Below are 16,742 nucleotides of genomic sequence, written 5' to 3'. Positions count from 1 at the left end.
AAAGGGGAGAAGGAAGGGAGAAAACAAGGAAAGGAGGAAGGAAGGGAGAAAAGAGGAAGGGAAGAAGGAAGGAGAGAGCAGGAGGAAAGAAAGGAAGGAAGGAAGGAAGGAAGGAAGGAAGGAAGGAAGGAAGGAAGGAAGGAAGGAAGGAAGGAAGGAAGGAAGGAAGGAAGGAAGGAAGGAAGGAAGAAAACAAGGAAAGAAGGGAGAAAACAAGGAAAGAAGGAAGGAAGAGAAGGAGAAAACAAGGAAAGAAGGAAGGAAGGGAGAAAACAAGGAAAGAAGGAAGGAATGGAGAAAACAAGGAAAGAAGGAAGGAAGGGAGAAAACAAGGAAAGAAGGAAGGAATGGAGAAAACAAGGAAAGAAGGAAGGAAGGGAGAAAAGAGGAAGGGAAGAAGGAAGGAAGGGGGAAAAAGAAGGAAGAAGGGAAGGAAGGAAGGAAAGGGGAGAAGGAAGGGAGAAAACAAGGAAAGGAGGAAGGAAGGGAGAAAAGAGGAAGGGAAGAAGGAAGGAGAGAGCAGGAGGAAAGGAAGGAAGGAAGGAAGGAAGGAAGGAAGGAAGGAAGGAAGGAAGGAAGGAAGGAAGGAAGGAAGGAAGGAAGGAAGGAAGGAAGGAAGGGAGAAAACAAGGAAAGAAGGAAGGAAGAGAAGGAGAAAACAAGGAAAGAAGGAAGGAAGGGAGAAAACAAGGAAAGAAGGAAGGAAGGAAGGAAGGAAGGAAGGAAGGAAGGAAGGAAGGAAGGAAGGAAGGAAGGAAGGAAGGAAGGAAGGAAGGAAGGAAGGAAGGAAGGAAGGAAGGAAGGAAGGAAGGAAAGAAGGAAGGAAGGAAGGAAGGAAGGAAGGGAGATTACCTTTTTGTGTAACAAACATGGATCTGAGAGTGAGATAGATTTATAGTTACAAAGATGGAGTCTAATTGGTATTTTTTTATCGTCATTTTTATCGTTATCGGGATAAATGCCAGAAATTATCGTGATACATTTTTTAGTCCATACCGCACATCACTACTCTGGGAACTGATCTAAACCCGGATCCAGATAGAGCAACATCAGAACTTTAAAGTCTGTCCTCTGATGGAAAAGATCACTTTCACTAAAATATTGTCGTTTTTCAGCAGAGCTTTAATTCCAGCGGTTTTCAGTGGCTCAGTTTTACTTCCCTTGTTGCTGTGAAATGCATTCTGGGATATTTGGCCGCCTCAAGTCTACACAAGCTTGATGCATCCTCAATAAAAGTGGAGGAGCCACAACACATCCCAGAATTCATCTGTTCTTGTTCCGATGCCTCTCACATCCCAGCCTCCCACAGGGCCACTGACGGTCTCTACTGAGCATGCTCAGAACCGGCTGCCTCACCGTGACTCACAGTCATAAACACTGCTGCAGATTTAGAAAAACACTTTTCTCCACTGCTGAGACCGATCCACGCTAGAGTGGGGATCTACATTGGGCAGTTTTACCTGGATAATGATAAATGCACGATAAACGCAGTGATATTAATGGGCGATATTTTACCGTTCACGATATACCGTCAAAAAAATTCCCCAAGGTAAGAATTTGTCATCTCAGGGTAAAAACGATACATTCCCGTTGATGACGTTTTTGTGTAAAACTGATTTAAGGTAGAAAGAAAGAAAGATATGAGCCTGAAAGAAAGAAAGAAAGATATGAGCCTGAAAGAAAGAAAGAAAGAAAGAAAGAAAGAAAGAAAGAAAGAAAGAAAGAAAGAAAGAAAGAAAGAAAGAAAGAAAGAAAGAAAGAAAGAAGAAGAAAGATATGAGCCTGAAAGAAAGAAAGAAAGAAAGAAAGAAAGAAAGAAAGAAAGAAAGAAAGAAAGAAAGAAAGAAAGAAAGAAAGAAAGAAAGAAAGAAAGAAAGAAAGAAAGAAAGAAATGAGCAAGAAAGAAAGAAAGAAATGAGCAAGAAAGAAATGAGCAAGAAAGAAAGAAAGAAATGAGCAAGAAAGAAAGAAAGAAATGAGCAAGAAAGAAAGAAAGAAAGAAAGAAAGAAAGAAAGAAAGAAAGAAAGAAAGAAAGAAAGAAAGAAAGAAATGAGCAAGAAAGAAAGAAAGAAAGAAAGAAAGAAAGAAATGAGCAAGAAAGAAAGAAAGAAAGAAAGAAAGAAAGAAAGAAAGAAAGAAATGAGCAAGAAAGAAAGAAAGAAATGAGCAAGAAAGAAAGAAAGAAAGAAAGAAAGAAAGAAAGAAAGAAAGAAAGAAAGAAAGAAAGAAAGAAAGAAAGAAAGAAAGAAAGAAAGAAAGAAAGAAAGAAAGAAAGAAAGAAAGAAAGAAATGAGCAAGAAAGAAAGAAAGAAATGAGCAAGAAAGAAATGAGCAAGAAAGAAAGAAAGAAATGAGCAAGAAAGAAAGAAAGAAAGAAAGAAAGAAAGAAAGAAAGAAAGAAAGAAAGAAAGAAAGAAAGAAAGAAAGAAAGAAAGAAAGAAAGAAATGAGCAAGAAAGAAATGAGCAAGAAAGAAAGAAAGAAAGAAAGAAAGAAAGAAATGAGCAAGAAAGAAAGAAAGAAAGAAAGAAAGAAAGAAAGAAAGAAAGAAAGAAAGAAAGAAAGAAAGAAAGAAAGAAAGAAAGAAAGAAAGAAAGAAAGAAAGATATGAGCAAGAAAGAAAGAAAGAAAGAAAGAAAGAAAGAAAGAAAGAAAGAAAGAAAGAAAGAAAGAAAGAAAGAAAGAAAGAAAGAAAGAAAGAAAGAAAGAAAGAAAGAAAGAAAGAAAGAAAGAAAGAAATGAGCAAGAAAGAAAGAAAGAAATGAGCAAGAAAGAAATGAGCAAGAAAGAAAGAAAGAAATGAGCAAGAAAGAAAGAAAGAAAGAAAGAAAGAAAGAAAGAAAGAAAGAAAGAAAGAAAGAAAGAAAGAAAGAAAGAAAGAAATGAGCAAGAAAGAAAGAAAGAAAGAAAGAAAGAAAGAAAGAAATGAGCAAGAAAGAAAGAAAGAAAGAAAGAAAGAAAGAAAGAAAGAAAGAAAGAAAGAAAGAAAGAAAGAAAGAAAGAAAGAAAGAAAGAAAGAAAGAAAGAAAGAAAGAAAGAAAGAAAGAAAGAAAGAAAGAAAGATATGAGCAAGAAGAAAGAAAGAAAGAAAGAAAGAAAGAAAGAAAGAAAGAAAGAAAGAAACTCCTAGTGTCCCATCGACCCTTCAGAAGGAACACATTTGACTGTAGTGGCCGCTGTCTATTCACAATATTAATGATATATTAAATAGTTTGTCTTCGTGCTGTATTCATTACTATTATTATTATTATTATTATTATTATTATTATTATTGACAACAGTGGTCTCATTCTGCTCTAAACAAACAAAAGCGTCCATGTTTCTATTTATCTACATGACTTATTGTGTGGAGGTATGGGGTAACACCTATAAAAACAAATACAAACCCTATTTTCCTATTACAGAAAAGATAATTAATAGATCTGACTATTATAAACCAACAAATAATCTCTTTATTAAGTATAATACTCCATGATATAGCAGAGCAGAAAACTATTCTATTTGCCCTTTAAAGCCCAGCAGAAACTGCTTCCAAACTGCATTCAGAACCTGCTCCAAATAAAAGAAACCGCTCTGACCTGAGGGGGAAACTCATGTTTGAGATGACGACAGCAAGAACTAATATTAAAAAGAGATTTACATCAATTAAGGCTAGAGAAATATGGAATAGTTGTAATAACGACCTAAAAATGTGCAGTTTTATCCTCAAGTTTATGGAAATGTTTAAAGAAAATATTATAAATAAATATAAAACACTATAATTATAAAGTATATTATCAAAAACATTCTAGAATGTGAAACGTCAATTTTATATTTTGTCTTATTTATTTATTTTTGTCTTCTTTATGCATTGTTTGTTTCCACGGAGTAAAGTAATGTCTCATATTTAAGCTGATCATAAGATAAAAAGGGTAGGCACTATAAGCTACGGCTTCAGCTACACCTTTTCGGCAAAAGAAATGTTTATTTTACCTTTTCATTTTGTTTTGTAAAAAAGTGTGTACAAGCCGAAATAAAGATTAATTCATTCCTTCATATCCATCTATTGTCTCTTTACTTTGTGCTGCTCTTTTACTTATTTTTTCTTTTTCTATACTAATTTTTATGTACTATAGAGGGTCTGCATTGACGTCACTTCCTCACTGGACCACGTCCCCTTACTGGCACTGAGTGGCAAAACATCAGCAAAAATGGCTGCAACTAGTGGAGAAGACGGGATAACAGCCGATTATCGGCTTAAAATAAAGTCAGTTGGTCTTGACAGTGACCCGTACAGTTACCCCAAGAACCAGTGGTCCATGGACATTAATATTTGGTACAGTTACCAAGAACCAGTGGTCCATGGACATTAATATTTGGTACAGTTACCAAGAACCAGTGGTCCATGGACATTAATATTTGGTACAGTTACCAAGAACCAGTGGTCCATGGACATTAATATTTGGTACAGTTACCAAGAACCAGTGGTCCATGGACATTAATATTTGGTACAGTTACCAAGAACCAGTGGTCCATGGACATTAATATTTGGCCACGAATCGAGTTTCCTGATATTTATATGTACTTTATTTCTACGCCGGGGGAAATACACGAAGCAAAGCTTGAAGGCTTACAAAAGTCTTGACGCTTGGTTCTGTGGATTTGTAGAAATTAAAGTGATGAGGACACCTAACTTTATGATTTGACCGTTTAACGTTAGCTACCCAAAAATCCAACATTACCTGATACAAAATGGGAACCACAAATCCACGTTTCGGTGCCTGGAATCCAGTTGTTTCTGTGAATTGCAGCGATCCATTTGTCTCTCTTAAGCTTATTTTTCGGCAGTCTGTAAAACGATAACTCTGATTTCTTGCTAAATCTCTGAGTGCAGTCGATCGCACAACAGCTCTTTCCCATTTTAGATGTTTTCCAGTTGCTCAAACTTAAAGTTTACGCTGCCACTCGGTCTTTCTGCCACTCGGTCTTTCTGCCACTCGGTCTTTCTGCCACTCGGTCTTTCTGCCACTCAGTCTTTCTGCCACTCAGTCTTTCTGCCACTCAGTCTTTCTGCCACTCAGTCTTTCTGCCACTCAGTCTTTCTGCCACTCAGTCTTTCTGCCACTCAGTCTTTCTGCCACTCAGTCTTTCTGCCACTCAGTCTTTCTGCCACTCAGTCTTTCTGCCACTCAGTCTTTCTGCCACTCAGTCTTTCTGCCACTCAGTCTTTCTGCCACTCAGTCTTTCTGCCACTCAGTCTTTCTGCCACTCAGTCTTTCTGCCACTCAGTCTTTCTGCCACTCAGTCTTTCTGACACTCAGTCTTTCTGACACTCAGTCTTTCTGACACTCAGTCTTTCTGACACTCAGTCTTTCTGACACTCAGTCTTTCTGACACTCAGTCTTTCTGACACTCAGTCTTTCTGACACTCAGTCTTTTTCTGACACTCAGTCTTTCTGACACTCAGTGGGCGAAACCCGCAGTGAAGTCGCATCTGTGACGTCATGCACATTCCCTCTATTCCATCAACCTGCCCAGGGACTACAGGTGGAAAATAGCAAGCTGCTACAACCTGGTCGATGCATATTCTCTTGTACAAGATTAATGTCTTATTGTGCACTGTCCCTGTTTTGAAATAATACATTACAATTAGAGCTGGGTATCATCACTGACCTCCCGATACGATTCCGATACACTAGGTCCCAGACGATACGATTTCCGATACGATACGATACGATTTGATATCGATATTCTGGTTACAATAAGGGAATAACGTGATCCTTCCACGCGCCACGTCCGGCCAGAGAAACCCCACCCTGCCTGGTGAAAAGAAGCAGCCTGCTCACTCCTCAAGTAAGGAGGAGACTTGAGCTCATTGCAGGGCCTCCCGGGGTTGGTAGATGGAGCAATGCCCAGGACTGACTTAGGTAGGAGCACTGGGTGATTAAAATGGGGGAAAAAATCGGGATTTAAAAAAAAAAAAAAAAAAAAAAAAAATTTTTTTTTTTTTTTTTTTTTTTAAATCGATACTAGGATTTATGTATCGATAATCGTTCCTACACATGCATATCGATAAAATATCGATATATCGATATTTTTAACCCACCCCTAATTACAATTACAAAAGAAAGAAAGACACATTTAGCCCCAAATTGGTGCCTGAACGGTGGTGGTTTGTGTGTTTAAGAGTGATGTGTGTTGTAACCTCCGCTAGGCATTCATGAAACGCTTGAAGCTGAAACTCAGACTTTACCCAGCAACTAAAACCAAATGTATTTTCTGATTGGCTGCTTGGCTGGTAGCTGGAGACAGCTGCTCTGAGTTGAGAGCTCAGCCAACGGTGGCGTAGCGTGACCCGTTTGCAGGGGGCTGTTGCCTCCGTCCAACCACCGAAACACACACAACAAGCTACAAGCCCAGAGTCATCAAGACGAGACTCTAAACTGCACAAGAGACGTTGATGTCGATATACAACCTGCTGTATGACGCTAACTTAGGGACCGACTACATACTGCAGTCTCCGTATAAAGATATTCAATAACGTCACTACCACATCAGTTCTCACAATAACGACGGCAGCCGGTGGATTAATGTTTGATATCTGAACCTAAATGCTCCCGTCTTGATCCTGTGCAACAACAAAACTGTTCTCTGTATCACATGATGATGAACAGAGAGATAAGGAGCTTTTCTTGCGTGTTTAGTTTTGTCCTGAACAGAAGGTAAAAACTGATGCTGCAGCAGAAATCCTCTCACATGCAGCTGCATCTGCAGTTCATCACCTCCATCGGCTCCCATGTTATTATTTTACACGACATTAGCACATGCAGCAAATCTACGTGAAATATGACTCTGAAAACCCTTATAACTGGTGTATTTACATATGATTCATTTTGTATAATTACACCTACATAAACTATACACTATATAAGTTATATACATTAAAGCTTGATGCCGCCGCCCCCCCCTTTTAAACCTTTGTTTTTGTGTTAAAACATTAAAATCCTCTGATATCAGTATTTTTTAATACTATGGAAACACAACAACACAATTTTCTTTCTTTAAATAACAAAAAGAAGCCAAAAAGAGGAAGAAAAACCACAAATCATGTTGGCAATACTAAATCTTCTCACATGCAGCGCTACATGTGCAGTTCTTCACCTGCATCGTTTCTATTTCTCTTCGTTTCTCATGTTGTTATTTTTTTACACGACATTAGCCCACGCAGCAAATCTATGTGAAATATAACTCTGAAAACACTTATAACTGATGTATTTACATATGATTTATTTTGTATAATTACACCTATATAAACTTGACACTATATAAATTGTATACATTACATTTTTACAAAAATAAGGCAAAAAGAGGAAAATGATAATAAATAATGTTGGCAATACTAAGTACCAGTAATTTTTGTTAGACCTTATTGAGGGATTGTCAGATTTAAAAGAAAAACGCTGCTTATCGGTTAATTGTTAATCGATTGATAAGGTCATCAATTAATAAACGAATGAATTAATCAGTAATTAGCGTCCCTACTGCAGACCTCGTTAACAGCTGGTGTGTCTTTAACAGTCGGGATATTAGTGTTGGACAACTCTTGTACAATAAAAGTAGTTAGTTACTCGTTACCCTGGTGGTGTTTAATACTATACAAACACAACAACACAATTTTCTTCCTTTAAAAAACAAAAAGAAGCCAAAAAGAGGATAAATAATGTTGGCAATACTAAGTACCCCCCATAGGGCCGTGGGACGTTTCCAGCAGGTGCTGCTGATCAGCTCTGCAGACTAGGGATGGGCGGTATGGACTAAAAACTTTATCACGATAATTTCTGGCATTTATCCCGATAACGATAAAAATGACGATAAAAAAAATACCAATTCAACTCCACCTTTTTAACTATAAATCTATCACCACATTCAGTCTTTGGAGCCCCCAAAACACTGCTCTAAAAGAATACTAAATGCTACTAAACTACACCGATTACATTGAATTAATAAAAACCAATTAAATTAGTCCACCTGTACTGCAAAACTGGAATGACTCAAATGAAACAAGTTTGAAATGTAAGAACAGATTCAACATTTATTCAAACTGTATGGCTTTAACAGCTGGATAACAGTGCAAACAGCAAAAGTACCATTGTCGTTCAAGTTTTCTTAGCTTAAAATCACAAAGTAGAAAAAAATACAACCTGATAAATAAAGAAACGGGACAAATAAATAAAAGTTACCTGAAAATAAAATCCTATCAGTGATGACCTCTTCTAATATAAATAAAATGTGCAAATTAACCTGTGGTTGGAACATGCCACAAATGAGATATTATTGCAATTTTTTTTCGTAATAGTCAAATGTTATATCAAAATGTAACAACCATTTCCTTCTGTTTTTGCAGACTCTGCACATAATAGATGATGTTTGCTGCTCGTCTCTCTTTATAAATCCAAACCAGTTCCAGGTAACGGAGCTGGAGCCTCGTTTAACAACGAGCTCTTCGCTCTCAGATCCGCCTTCCGCCATGATTGTTACACAAAAACGTCATCAATGGGAATTTATCCTTTTTACCGCGAGATGACAAATTCTTACCGTGGGGAATTTTTTTGACGGTTTATTGTGAACGGTAAAATATCGCCCATTCCTACCGCAGACCTCGTTAAAAGCTGGTGTTTTCTCCGGATAACATGAGTTAGTGTTGGACTGCAGATGATTTTTGCTCAACAATAACAGTAGTTGGTCCTACCCTCTATGGCGATGACGTGCTCCCGGATCTGGTTCTGCAGCAGCGGCTCCTCCACCCGCTCCAGCAGCTCGTAGATGGAGTAGATGTTGGGGTGCACCGACTCGAACCGGTGGATCTCGGCCCGGATGGCGGCCGAGTTGTGGACGTGCTGCTGGTAGTTCATCCCGTCGGGACCGTCAGGAGACGCGGGTCCTGGTCCGCCAGAGTCCTAACATACACCGGGAAACTGGACCTTATTACACCGCTCAGGAAACCGCTGCTCTGGCTTCCAGAGCGTTTCTAATTCATCAATTTCTTCTTTTAAATCCATTTCCCAAGCATTTCATGTATCTATTGCTGATTCAGTACTGTGTAAAATGATGTATTTCTAGCAACACATTTGGATAACGTTTATATATCTGTTTTCATATTACACCGGTCATGAAATCACTCCACTGGTTTTCTTTTGTATTTGAATTCTTATTTTGGAAATGACCAAATCAAACAAACTGTCAGCTCCTTTAAATCAGGGCTAAAAACATTACTGTTAACTGAAGCGTACTCTTAAATTAAATACTTAACCGCTGTACTCTACTGCCCTTACTTTTTAACAACTCGTGCTTTTTATTATTTTACCTCTTTTATTTCATTGTATTTGTTATTTATTCTATTTTATTTCAATGTATTGTATTATTATTATTTCTTATTTCCATTTTTAATTGACTTGTTACTGTTTAATTGTGTCTTGCTGCTTTTAATGTTGATGTAAGGCACTTTGAATTGTGCTAAATAAACTCGCCTTGCCTTTATAACATCCTTCCAGAAGTTTTGGATCTTCACACATTCCAATAAGCAGTGAAATAATGTTCCTTTCTCATTTAAACATTTAGTTCCTACATCTGGAGTGTTAGCATTCATATGGTGGAGTTTAACTGGGGTTATGTACATTCTCATTAACCACTTATATTGAAGTAGTCGAAACCTTGTGTTTATTGTTTGTTTTTGAGTTTTTAAACATGCATCATTCCAATCTAATTCACCAATATCTTCTTTTATATGCATTTTCCAAGCATTTAATTTATCTATTGCCAATTCAGTACTGTGCATAATGATTTATTTCTAGCAACACATTTGGATAACTTTTATATTAGGGCTGGGCGATATATCGAGATTTTAATATATATCGATATATTTTCAAACGCGATATGGTACGAGACAATATCGTTTATATCGATTTTAATTTTTTTTTTTTTTTTATGATTTTGATATAGCTTATTTTGTGACAAATTGACTTGAATGTTTTATTTGAGATTTGCACAAATGTTTTGTTATTTGCACAACTCTCAACCTCAGTGGAAAAGTCTGCCTGTTACTGTCTACATTGTATTAATTGCACAGTGTATTTTAATTTAATTGTTATGCAGGAAAGGGATATTTGTTTTATTTTATTCAAGAAGCATTTTTATTCTATATATGCAGGCAGTTTATTTTTATTTCATTTGTTTTATACATTTTGATATTGTGCAGACCTCTGTTAATAAAGGAACCTGTGTGACATTTGGCACGAGGCTTTGTATTAAAACTGACTGTTTTTTTAAGGGTTTGCCTCAGAAAAAATGAAGCTAACAGAGATGCTATGCTATAATGCTTTGGGGGAAACCCCAATTATGGCACAGAAAAAATATTGATATATATCGAGTATCGCCATTTAGCTAGAAAATATTGAGATATGACTTTTGGTCCATATCGCCCAGCCCTAGTTTATATATCTGTTTTCATATTACACCTGTCATGAAATCGCTCCACTGGCTTCCAGTGAGACTACACACTCACTATAAACGCCCACACACACACACACATCATGGATCCACCAAAGTCAGTGCGTGCAAAACGGTTTACCGTGAGCGAAGCTGAATTCAGCACCGGATGAAGACGTGATATCTAAACGCAATATATAAAATGATATATCTCAAAAACTAAAGTATGAATTGATTCCAAATAAATATCCTTTGGTTTGAAAGGCTTCTGTGTTGCTTTTTTCCATTGATAATTTTGAGTGATCTAGTTAAGAGATTTCTGTATTTAGAAAAATAAGTGTAAAATTAAAAAAACAATTAACATTTTTTTGGTAGTTATTTGCACCTTTTAACAATTTATTTAGTCAGTATGGACTTGTAGCATACAGGTTATTAAATATTGGCTTATATGGGTTGATGCATAGCAAATAAAAATACTCCATAAAATGGCAGTATAGCAGAAATGTAAACATATGCTTAGACTTGTTCTATGGTAGGTCAGAAAGGGTTAAATCAGGGCTAAAAACATTACTGTTTACTGAAGCGTACTCTTAAATTAAATATTATTATTATTATTATTATTATTATTATTAATGATAATAATAATAATACACTTTATTTAAAGGCGTCTTTCTTGGCACTCAAGGTCGCCGTACACAATACATAAAAAAATAAAAACATCAGAAAACATTTAAAACAGCAGCAGTAAAAATAAAGAAAAAAAGAAACAACAGAAAGAGGCAAAGAAATGAGCATTAAGTGAATTAAGAAGTTTTGAAATACTTACCTGCTGTACTCTACTGCCCTTACTTTTTAACAACTTGTCGTTTTTTTTTATTTTACCTCTTTTATTGTCATTGTATTTGTTATTTATCCTATTTTATTTCATTGTATTGTTATTTCTTATTTCCCTTTTTAATTGACTTGTTACTGTTTAATTGTGTCCTGCTGCTTTTAATGTTGATGTAAAGCACCTTGAATTGTGTTGAATTGTGCTATACAAATAAACTTGCCTTGCCTGGCTGCTACTGGCCGGTGAATGTAAATAAATAAATATAAATATAATAAATATAAATAAACTCGCCTAGTCTTACCTCGCTGCTACTGGGAATATATATAAATAAATAAATAAATAAATAAATAAATAAATATAAATAAACTCGCCTTGCCTTGCCTCTCTGCTACTGGCCGGGGAATATAAAGAAATAAATAAGGAAATAAATAAATATAAAAATAATAAATATAAATAAACTCGCCATGCCTTGCCTCGTTGTTACTGGCTGAGGAATATAAATAAATAAATAAATAAATAAAAATAAACTTGCCTTGCCTGTCCTTGACTTGCCTCGCTGCTACTGGCCGGGGAATATAAAGAAATAAATAAGGAAATAAAGAAATATAAAAATAATAAATATAAATAAACTCGCCATGTCTTGCCTCGTTGTTACTGGCTGAGGAACATAAATAAATAAATAAATAAATAAATAAATAAATAAATAAATAAATAAATAAATATAAATAAACTCGCCTTGCCTGTCCTTGACTTGCCTCGCTGTTACTGGCCGAGGAATTTATATTTATATATATATATATAAATATATATATAAATATCAATAAACTCGCCTTGTCTTGCCTCGCTGCTACTGGCCAGGGAATATAAATAAATAAATAAATAAATAAATAAATAAATAAATAAATAAATATAAATAAAACTCGCCTTGCCTTGCCTGTCGTTGACTTGCCTTGCTGCCACTGGCCGGGGAATATTATATACATATATATATATATACATATATATATATATATATATATATATATATGTATATATGTATATATATATATATATATATATATATATATATATGTATATACATATACATACATACATATATATATATATAAATAAATAAATAAACTCGCCTTGCCTTGTCACTGGCTGGGGAATATAAATAAATAAATATAATAAATATAAATAAACTCACCTTGCCTTGCCTTGCTGCCACAGTTTAAGATTAAGATTTCCAGAATATTCTAATTTTTTTAGATAGGATATTTGAGTTTTCTTAAGCTGTAAACCATGATCAGCAATCTTAAAATAATAAAAGGCTTGCAATATTTCAGTTGATTTGTAATGAATCCAAAATGTATGACATTTTTGCGTTACAGAAAATAAAGGACTTTATCACAATATTCTAATTTTCTGAGACAATCCTGTATAAAATAAATAAACAAATGAATAAATAAATAAATAAATCCAAATAAACTCGCCTTGCCACTCAGGCTGGGGAATATAAATAAATAAATAAATGTAGATAAACTCCTCTGTCCCAGCTGCTGCTGTGGTCCAGCTGCAGACCCCGCCTCCCCCGTCTCCCCCTCTCCCCGGCCTGGCTCTCACCGGCTCTCCGGGTCCTCTCTGGTCCCTGCTCGGGTCCCTGCTCGGGTCCCTGTCCGGGTCCTCACGGGTCCCGTCGGTCCATCCTGGGGGGCCTGGAGCTAGGCGGCTAGCAGCCCGCACTCACACCTCCGTCTGCGGTCCCCGCTCCGCGGCTCCCGCCCCGGCTCCTGTCCGGCTCCGCTCCTCTCTTCCCCGGGGGGGCTCTGGCTGCCTCCGGCTGCAGGACCCACACGGACCGACACGTCTCCCGGAGGTTTCCCCGCTAGCGGATCCAAGGATTCCCGACCAGGCTGCACCGCTGGATCCCGCCGGGACGTCATGCACACTTCCGGCCCCGGGTTTCAAAGTAAAAGCCTCAGTGACAGGAAAGCTGGGATTGTGTTTCTGCGGTAAATCGACGCAGAGCTTACGCCGTAGGGTACGGCGTAGCTACGGCGTAGGGTCGCGGCGACGCGCACCGTAGGCTCTACGTTGGTGTAACGCGGAACCATAAATCAGCCTTTTGCCAGATGTTGTTTCTGTCAGCCTGTTTCAAGTTTAGTTTAAGGCAAGGCAAGGCAAGCAGTGGCGCCACCAGGGGATGGCCAGGGGTGGCCATGGCCCCCCCAACACATTTGCTGGCCACCCCACTTGCCTCAATAAAAAAAAAAAAAAAACACTTGCCGGTCACATATACGATTCTATCGTCAGTTATGCATTTCATCCCAAATGCATATCAGTCGGCGTTTCTTTAAGTATTTCTGAGCCTAAAAATAAATAGAAAAAATATTTAAAAAAATAAATAAATAAATAAAAAAGTATATATATATATATATATATATATATATATATATATATAAACATATATATATATATTAATAAAATAAATATATATGATATGTATTATATATTAAAAATGCATATATATATATATGCATTAGGTTTTTACTAACATGGTATTAACCATTAATATGTATGCAGACAAGTGAGAAAGTAAAAAAAATAAATAAAAAAATAAAAAAGTATTTCTGAGCCTGTATACTACAACAGTATAATAAAATCTTCTAATGATGGCTTTTAGTTTTGGTGTCCACCCCAAGAATTGAAGTGGCCCCATCTGGCCCCCCATAGGAAACATTTTTGGAGGCGCCCCTGAAGGCAAGGCAAGTTTATTTGTAGAGCACCATTCAACACAAGGTAATTTAAGTGCTTTACATCAACATTAAAAGCGGTCCGACCTCTTCCCTCATTGCTATACATACATTACCAATTCTAATTCTAATAATTATTCTTGGCATTATCATGATATATATTTTTTATAGTGTATTATTATATTATGTCATGAGATTTCATGGGATGCTATATTATAGTATTATCATATTGGTATATATTATAGTATGGTGATATCATTTTGTTATATGTTATAATATTATATTATTATGTTATATTAGAATATTATTATATTATTGTATACTATTATAGTATTACATATATTACTTTATAGTATATTGTGCTATATTATATCACTCTATATGATTATTTATTTATTTATCAAATTAATATTCTTAATTTATTTATTTACGTTCATTACATTATTTACACACACACACACCAACCTAGATACATATCATTAAAACTCGATGTTGTCTTTTGTTGTTGTTTGTACTGTATGTCCACTGTCTGTATCTTGCATTCATTTCTTGCATATGTTCACTTGGTGTAATAAAAAAAAAACATTAAAAGCAGCAAGACACAATTAAAACATATATAACAAATAAAATGAAATAAAATGATAAGAAAAGAGGTAAAATAATAAAAAGCACAAGTTGTTAAAAAGTAAGAACAGTAGAGTACAGCAGGTACACATCAAATTCTTAAAATGGCAAGAATTACATTTCTATACGGTCAAAACGTACAAAGACCGGGTCAAATACAGTATTAGAAAGTAATATGTGCCGATTCGTGTGGTACATTAAACCAATTTGACAATTATATGCCACAATGCCTGCATTTAGGGCTGGATCCATAACTTTGCACAGTTTTCAAAAAGTATTTAATTTAAGAGTACGCTTAAATAACAAATAAAATTAAATAAAATGATGAGAAAATAGGTAAAATAATAAAAAGCACAAGTTGTTAAAAAATAAGGGCAGTAGAGTACAGCAGGTAAGTATTTAATTTAGGAGTACGCTTCAGTAAACAGTAATGTTTTTAGGCCTGATAAAACAAGTGTCAAGTTTTCAGTCACGTTTCAGTCTTTGGGTCAAGCTACCATTTTAGTTTTTATTAGTTTTAGTCACATTCATTCTCCTTTTAATCGTGTCAAGAGAGAAAATAATTGGGACTAACCTCCCATCTATCCAGGATCTGTACCTGTCCAGGACCAGGAAACGGACAGTAACAACAAGATGTGCAATATCTTTATACCTCATACACATCCTACCTGCTTTTTTTTCACTGTTTAATTTGTTTTTCTTCTCATACTACTGTATATACTGTTTATATTTTTGACTTTTTTCATCCTTCTTTCGCTGCATGTGTGTGTTGTGTGTACTGCTGCTACACAAAGTGAATTTCCCCACTGAGGGATGAATAAAGGACAATCTAATCTAATTTAATTCCAGAAGACTCTAATTTGAGTTTACAACATATTTATTATATATTTATTTCTTTTTCAACGACACATTGGGTTTTCTTTTCCACGTCTATGTATGAAAGTGGATCCAAAGATGGTTCTTCTTCTTCTCCAGCCCCAGAGCAGATCCCCGCGTTTCTCTATGTAACTTTGTTTTTAATTGACGTTCAGCCAGATTTTGTTTCTGTCAGCCTGTTTCAATTTTAGTTTTATTCTAGTCTTTTAGTTTTTATTAGTTTTTGTCACGTTCATACTCCTTTTAGTCGCGTCAAGTTTCAGTCGTCTAAAAGTCTGAGCATTTTAGTAAGAATTGTCCAGGACCATTTTAGTCAAAGATTGTATTTGGCCAAACCCATTTTACAATTCAAACAAGGTTATCTTATTATTATATTATTGTTACCTTATAGACTCAAGAATACATTCATTCCAGATACAGAAGACTCTCATTTGAGTTTACAACATTTTTATTTCTCCACATTGATGACGCATGTTTTTGGACTGTGGGAGGAAGCCGGAGTAACCGGAGGAAACCCACACAAGCACAAGGAGAACATGCAAACTCCACACAGAAAGACCCTGCCGGTCCAGGGAGTGGAACCAGGAACCTTCTCACTGTGAGGAAACAGTGCTAACCACTAACCCACCGTGCTGCCCGTTTGAATGATTTATATAACATTTGACCTTGTCAAGGTCAAAGGTTATATAATTGAGGTGATGAATGATGAATTAACTGAAATGAAAAGGAAAGATTTGTATGTTTTTTGGAGTAAAGAATTGAAACGCAGAACTGGACACCGTGGACACATTTTGTTAGACTGGAAACAAAGTGTGAGTTAGGAATGGGCGATATTTTACCGCTCACGATATACCGTGGAAAAAATTCCCCACGATAAGAATTTGTCATCTTAAAAAGATAAATTCCCGTTGATGACGTTTTTGTGTAAAGCTGATTTATGGAAGGAAGGAAGGAAGGAAGGAAGGAAGGAAGGAAGGAAGGAAGGAAGGAAGGAAGGAAGGAAGGAAGGAAGGAAGGAAGGAAGGAAGGAAGGAAGGAAGGAAGGAAGGAAGGAAGGAAGGAAGGAAGGAAGGAAGGAAGGGAGAAAAGGAAGGGAGAAAGAAAGGAAGATGGAGGAAGGAAGAAAGGAAGATGGAGGAAGGAAGGAAGGAAGGAAGGAAGGAAGGAAGGAAGGAAGGAAGGAAGGAAGGAAGGAAGGAAGGAAGGAAGGA

At 36.2% G+C, this 16,742-nt stretch overlaps 1 protein-coding gene across 3 annotated transcripts in view; it reads right to left on the bottom strand.

Annotated features, from left to right (window-relative positions):
• Positions 1 to 13,214, bottom strand: part of agap1 (ArfGAP with GTPase domain, ankyrin repeat and PH domain 1) — a 162,443-nt gene extending 149,229 nt beyond the window's left edge. For all 3 annotated transcript variants that reach the window (XM_061715980.1, XM_061715979.1, XM_061715981.1), the window contains exons 1-2: positions 12,902 to 13,214; positions 8,729 to 8,936 (exon numbers count right to left, since the gene is read on the bottom strand). In XM_061715980.1, the coding sequence (XP_061571964.1) occupies positions 8,729 to 8,891 (163 nt within the window). In that variant the 5' untranslated portion in view covers positions 8,892 to 8,936; positions 12,902 to 13,214. The remainder of the gene's footprint in view (positions 1 to 8,728; positions 8,937 to 12,901) is intronic.
• Positions 13,215 to 16,742: the final 3,528 nt, after the last annotated feature.

The sequence above is a fragment of the Cololabis saira genome, chromosome 24 (assembly GCF_033807715.1).
Source record: "Cololabis saira isolate AMF1-May2022 chromosome 24, fColSai1.1, whole genome shotgun sequence".
Taxonomy (NCBI): Eukaryota; Metazoa; Chordata; class Actinopteri; order Beloniformes; family Belonidae; genus Cololabis; species Cololabis saira.
Note: the sequence above shows the minus strand (reverse complement) of the source record. Positions and strands in the feature narration are given on the sequence as shown.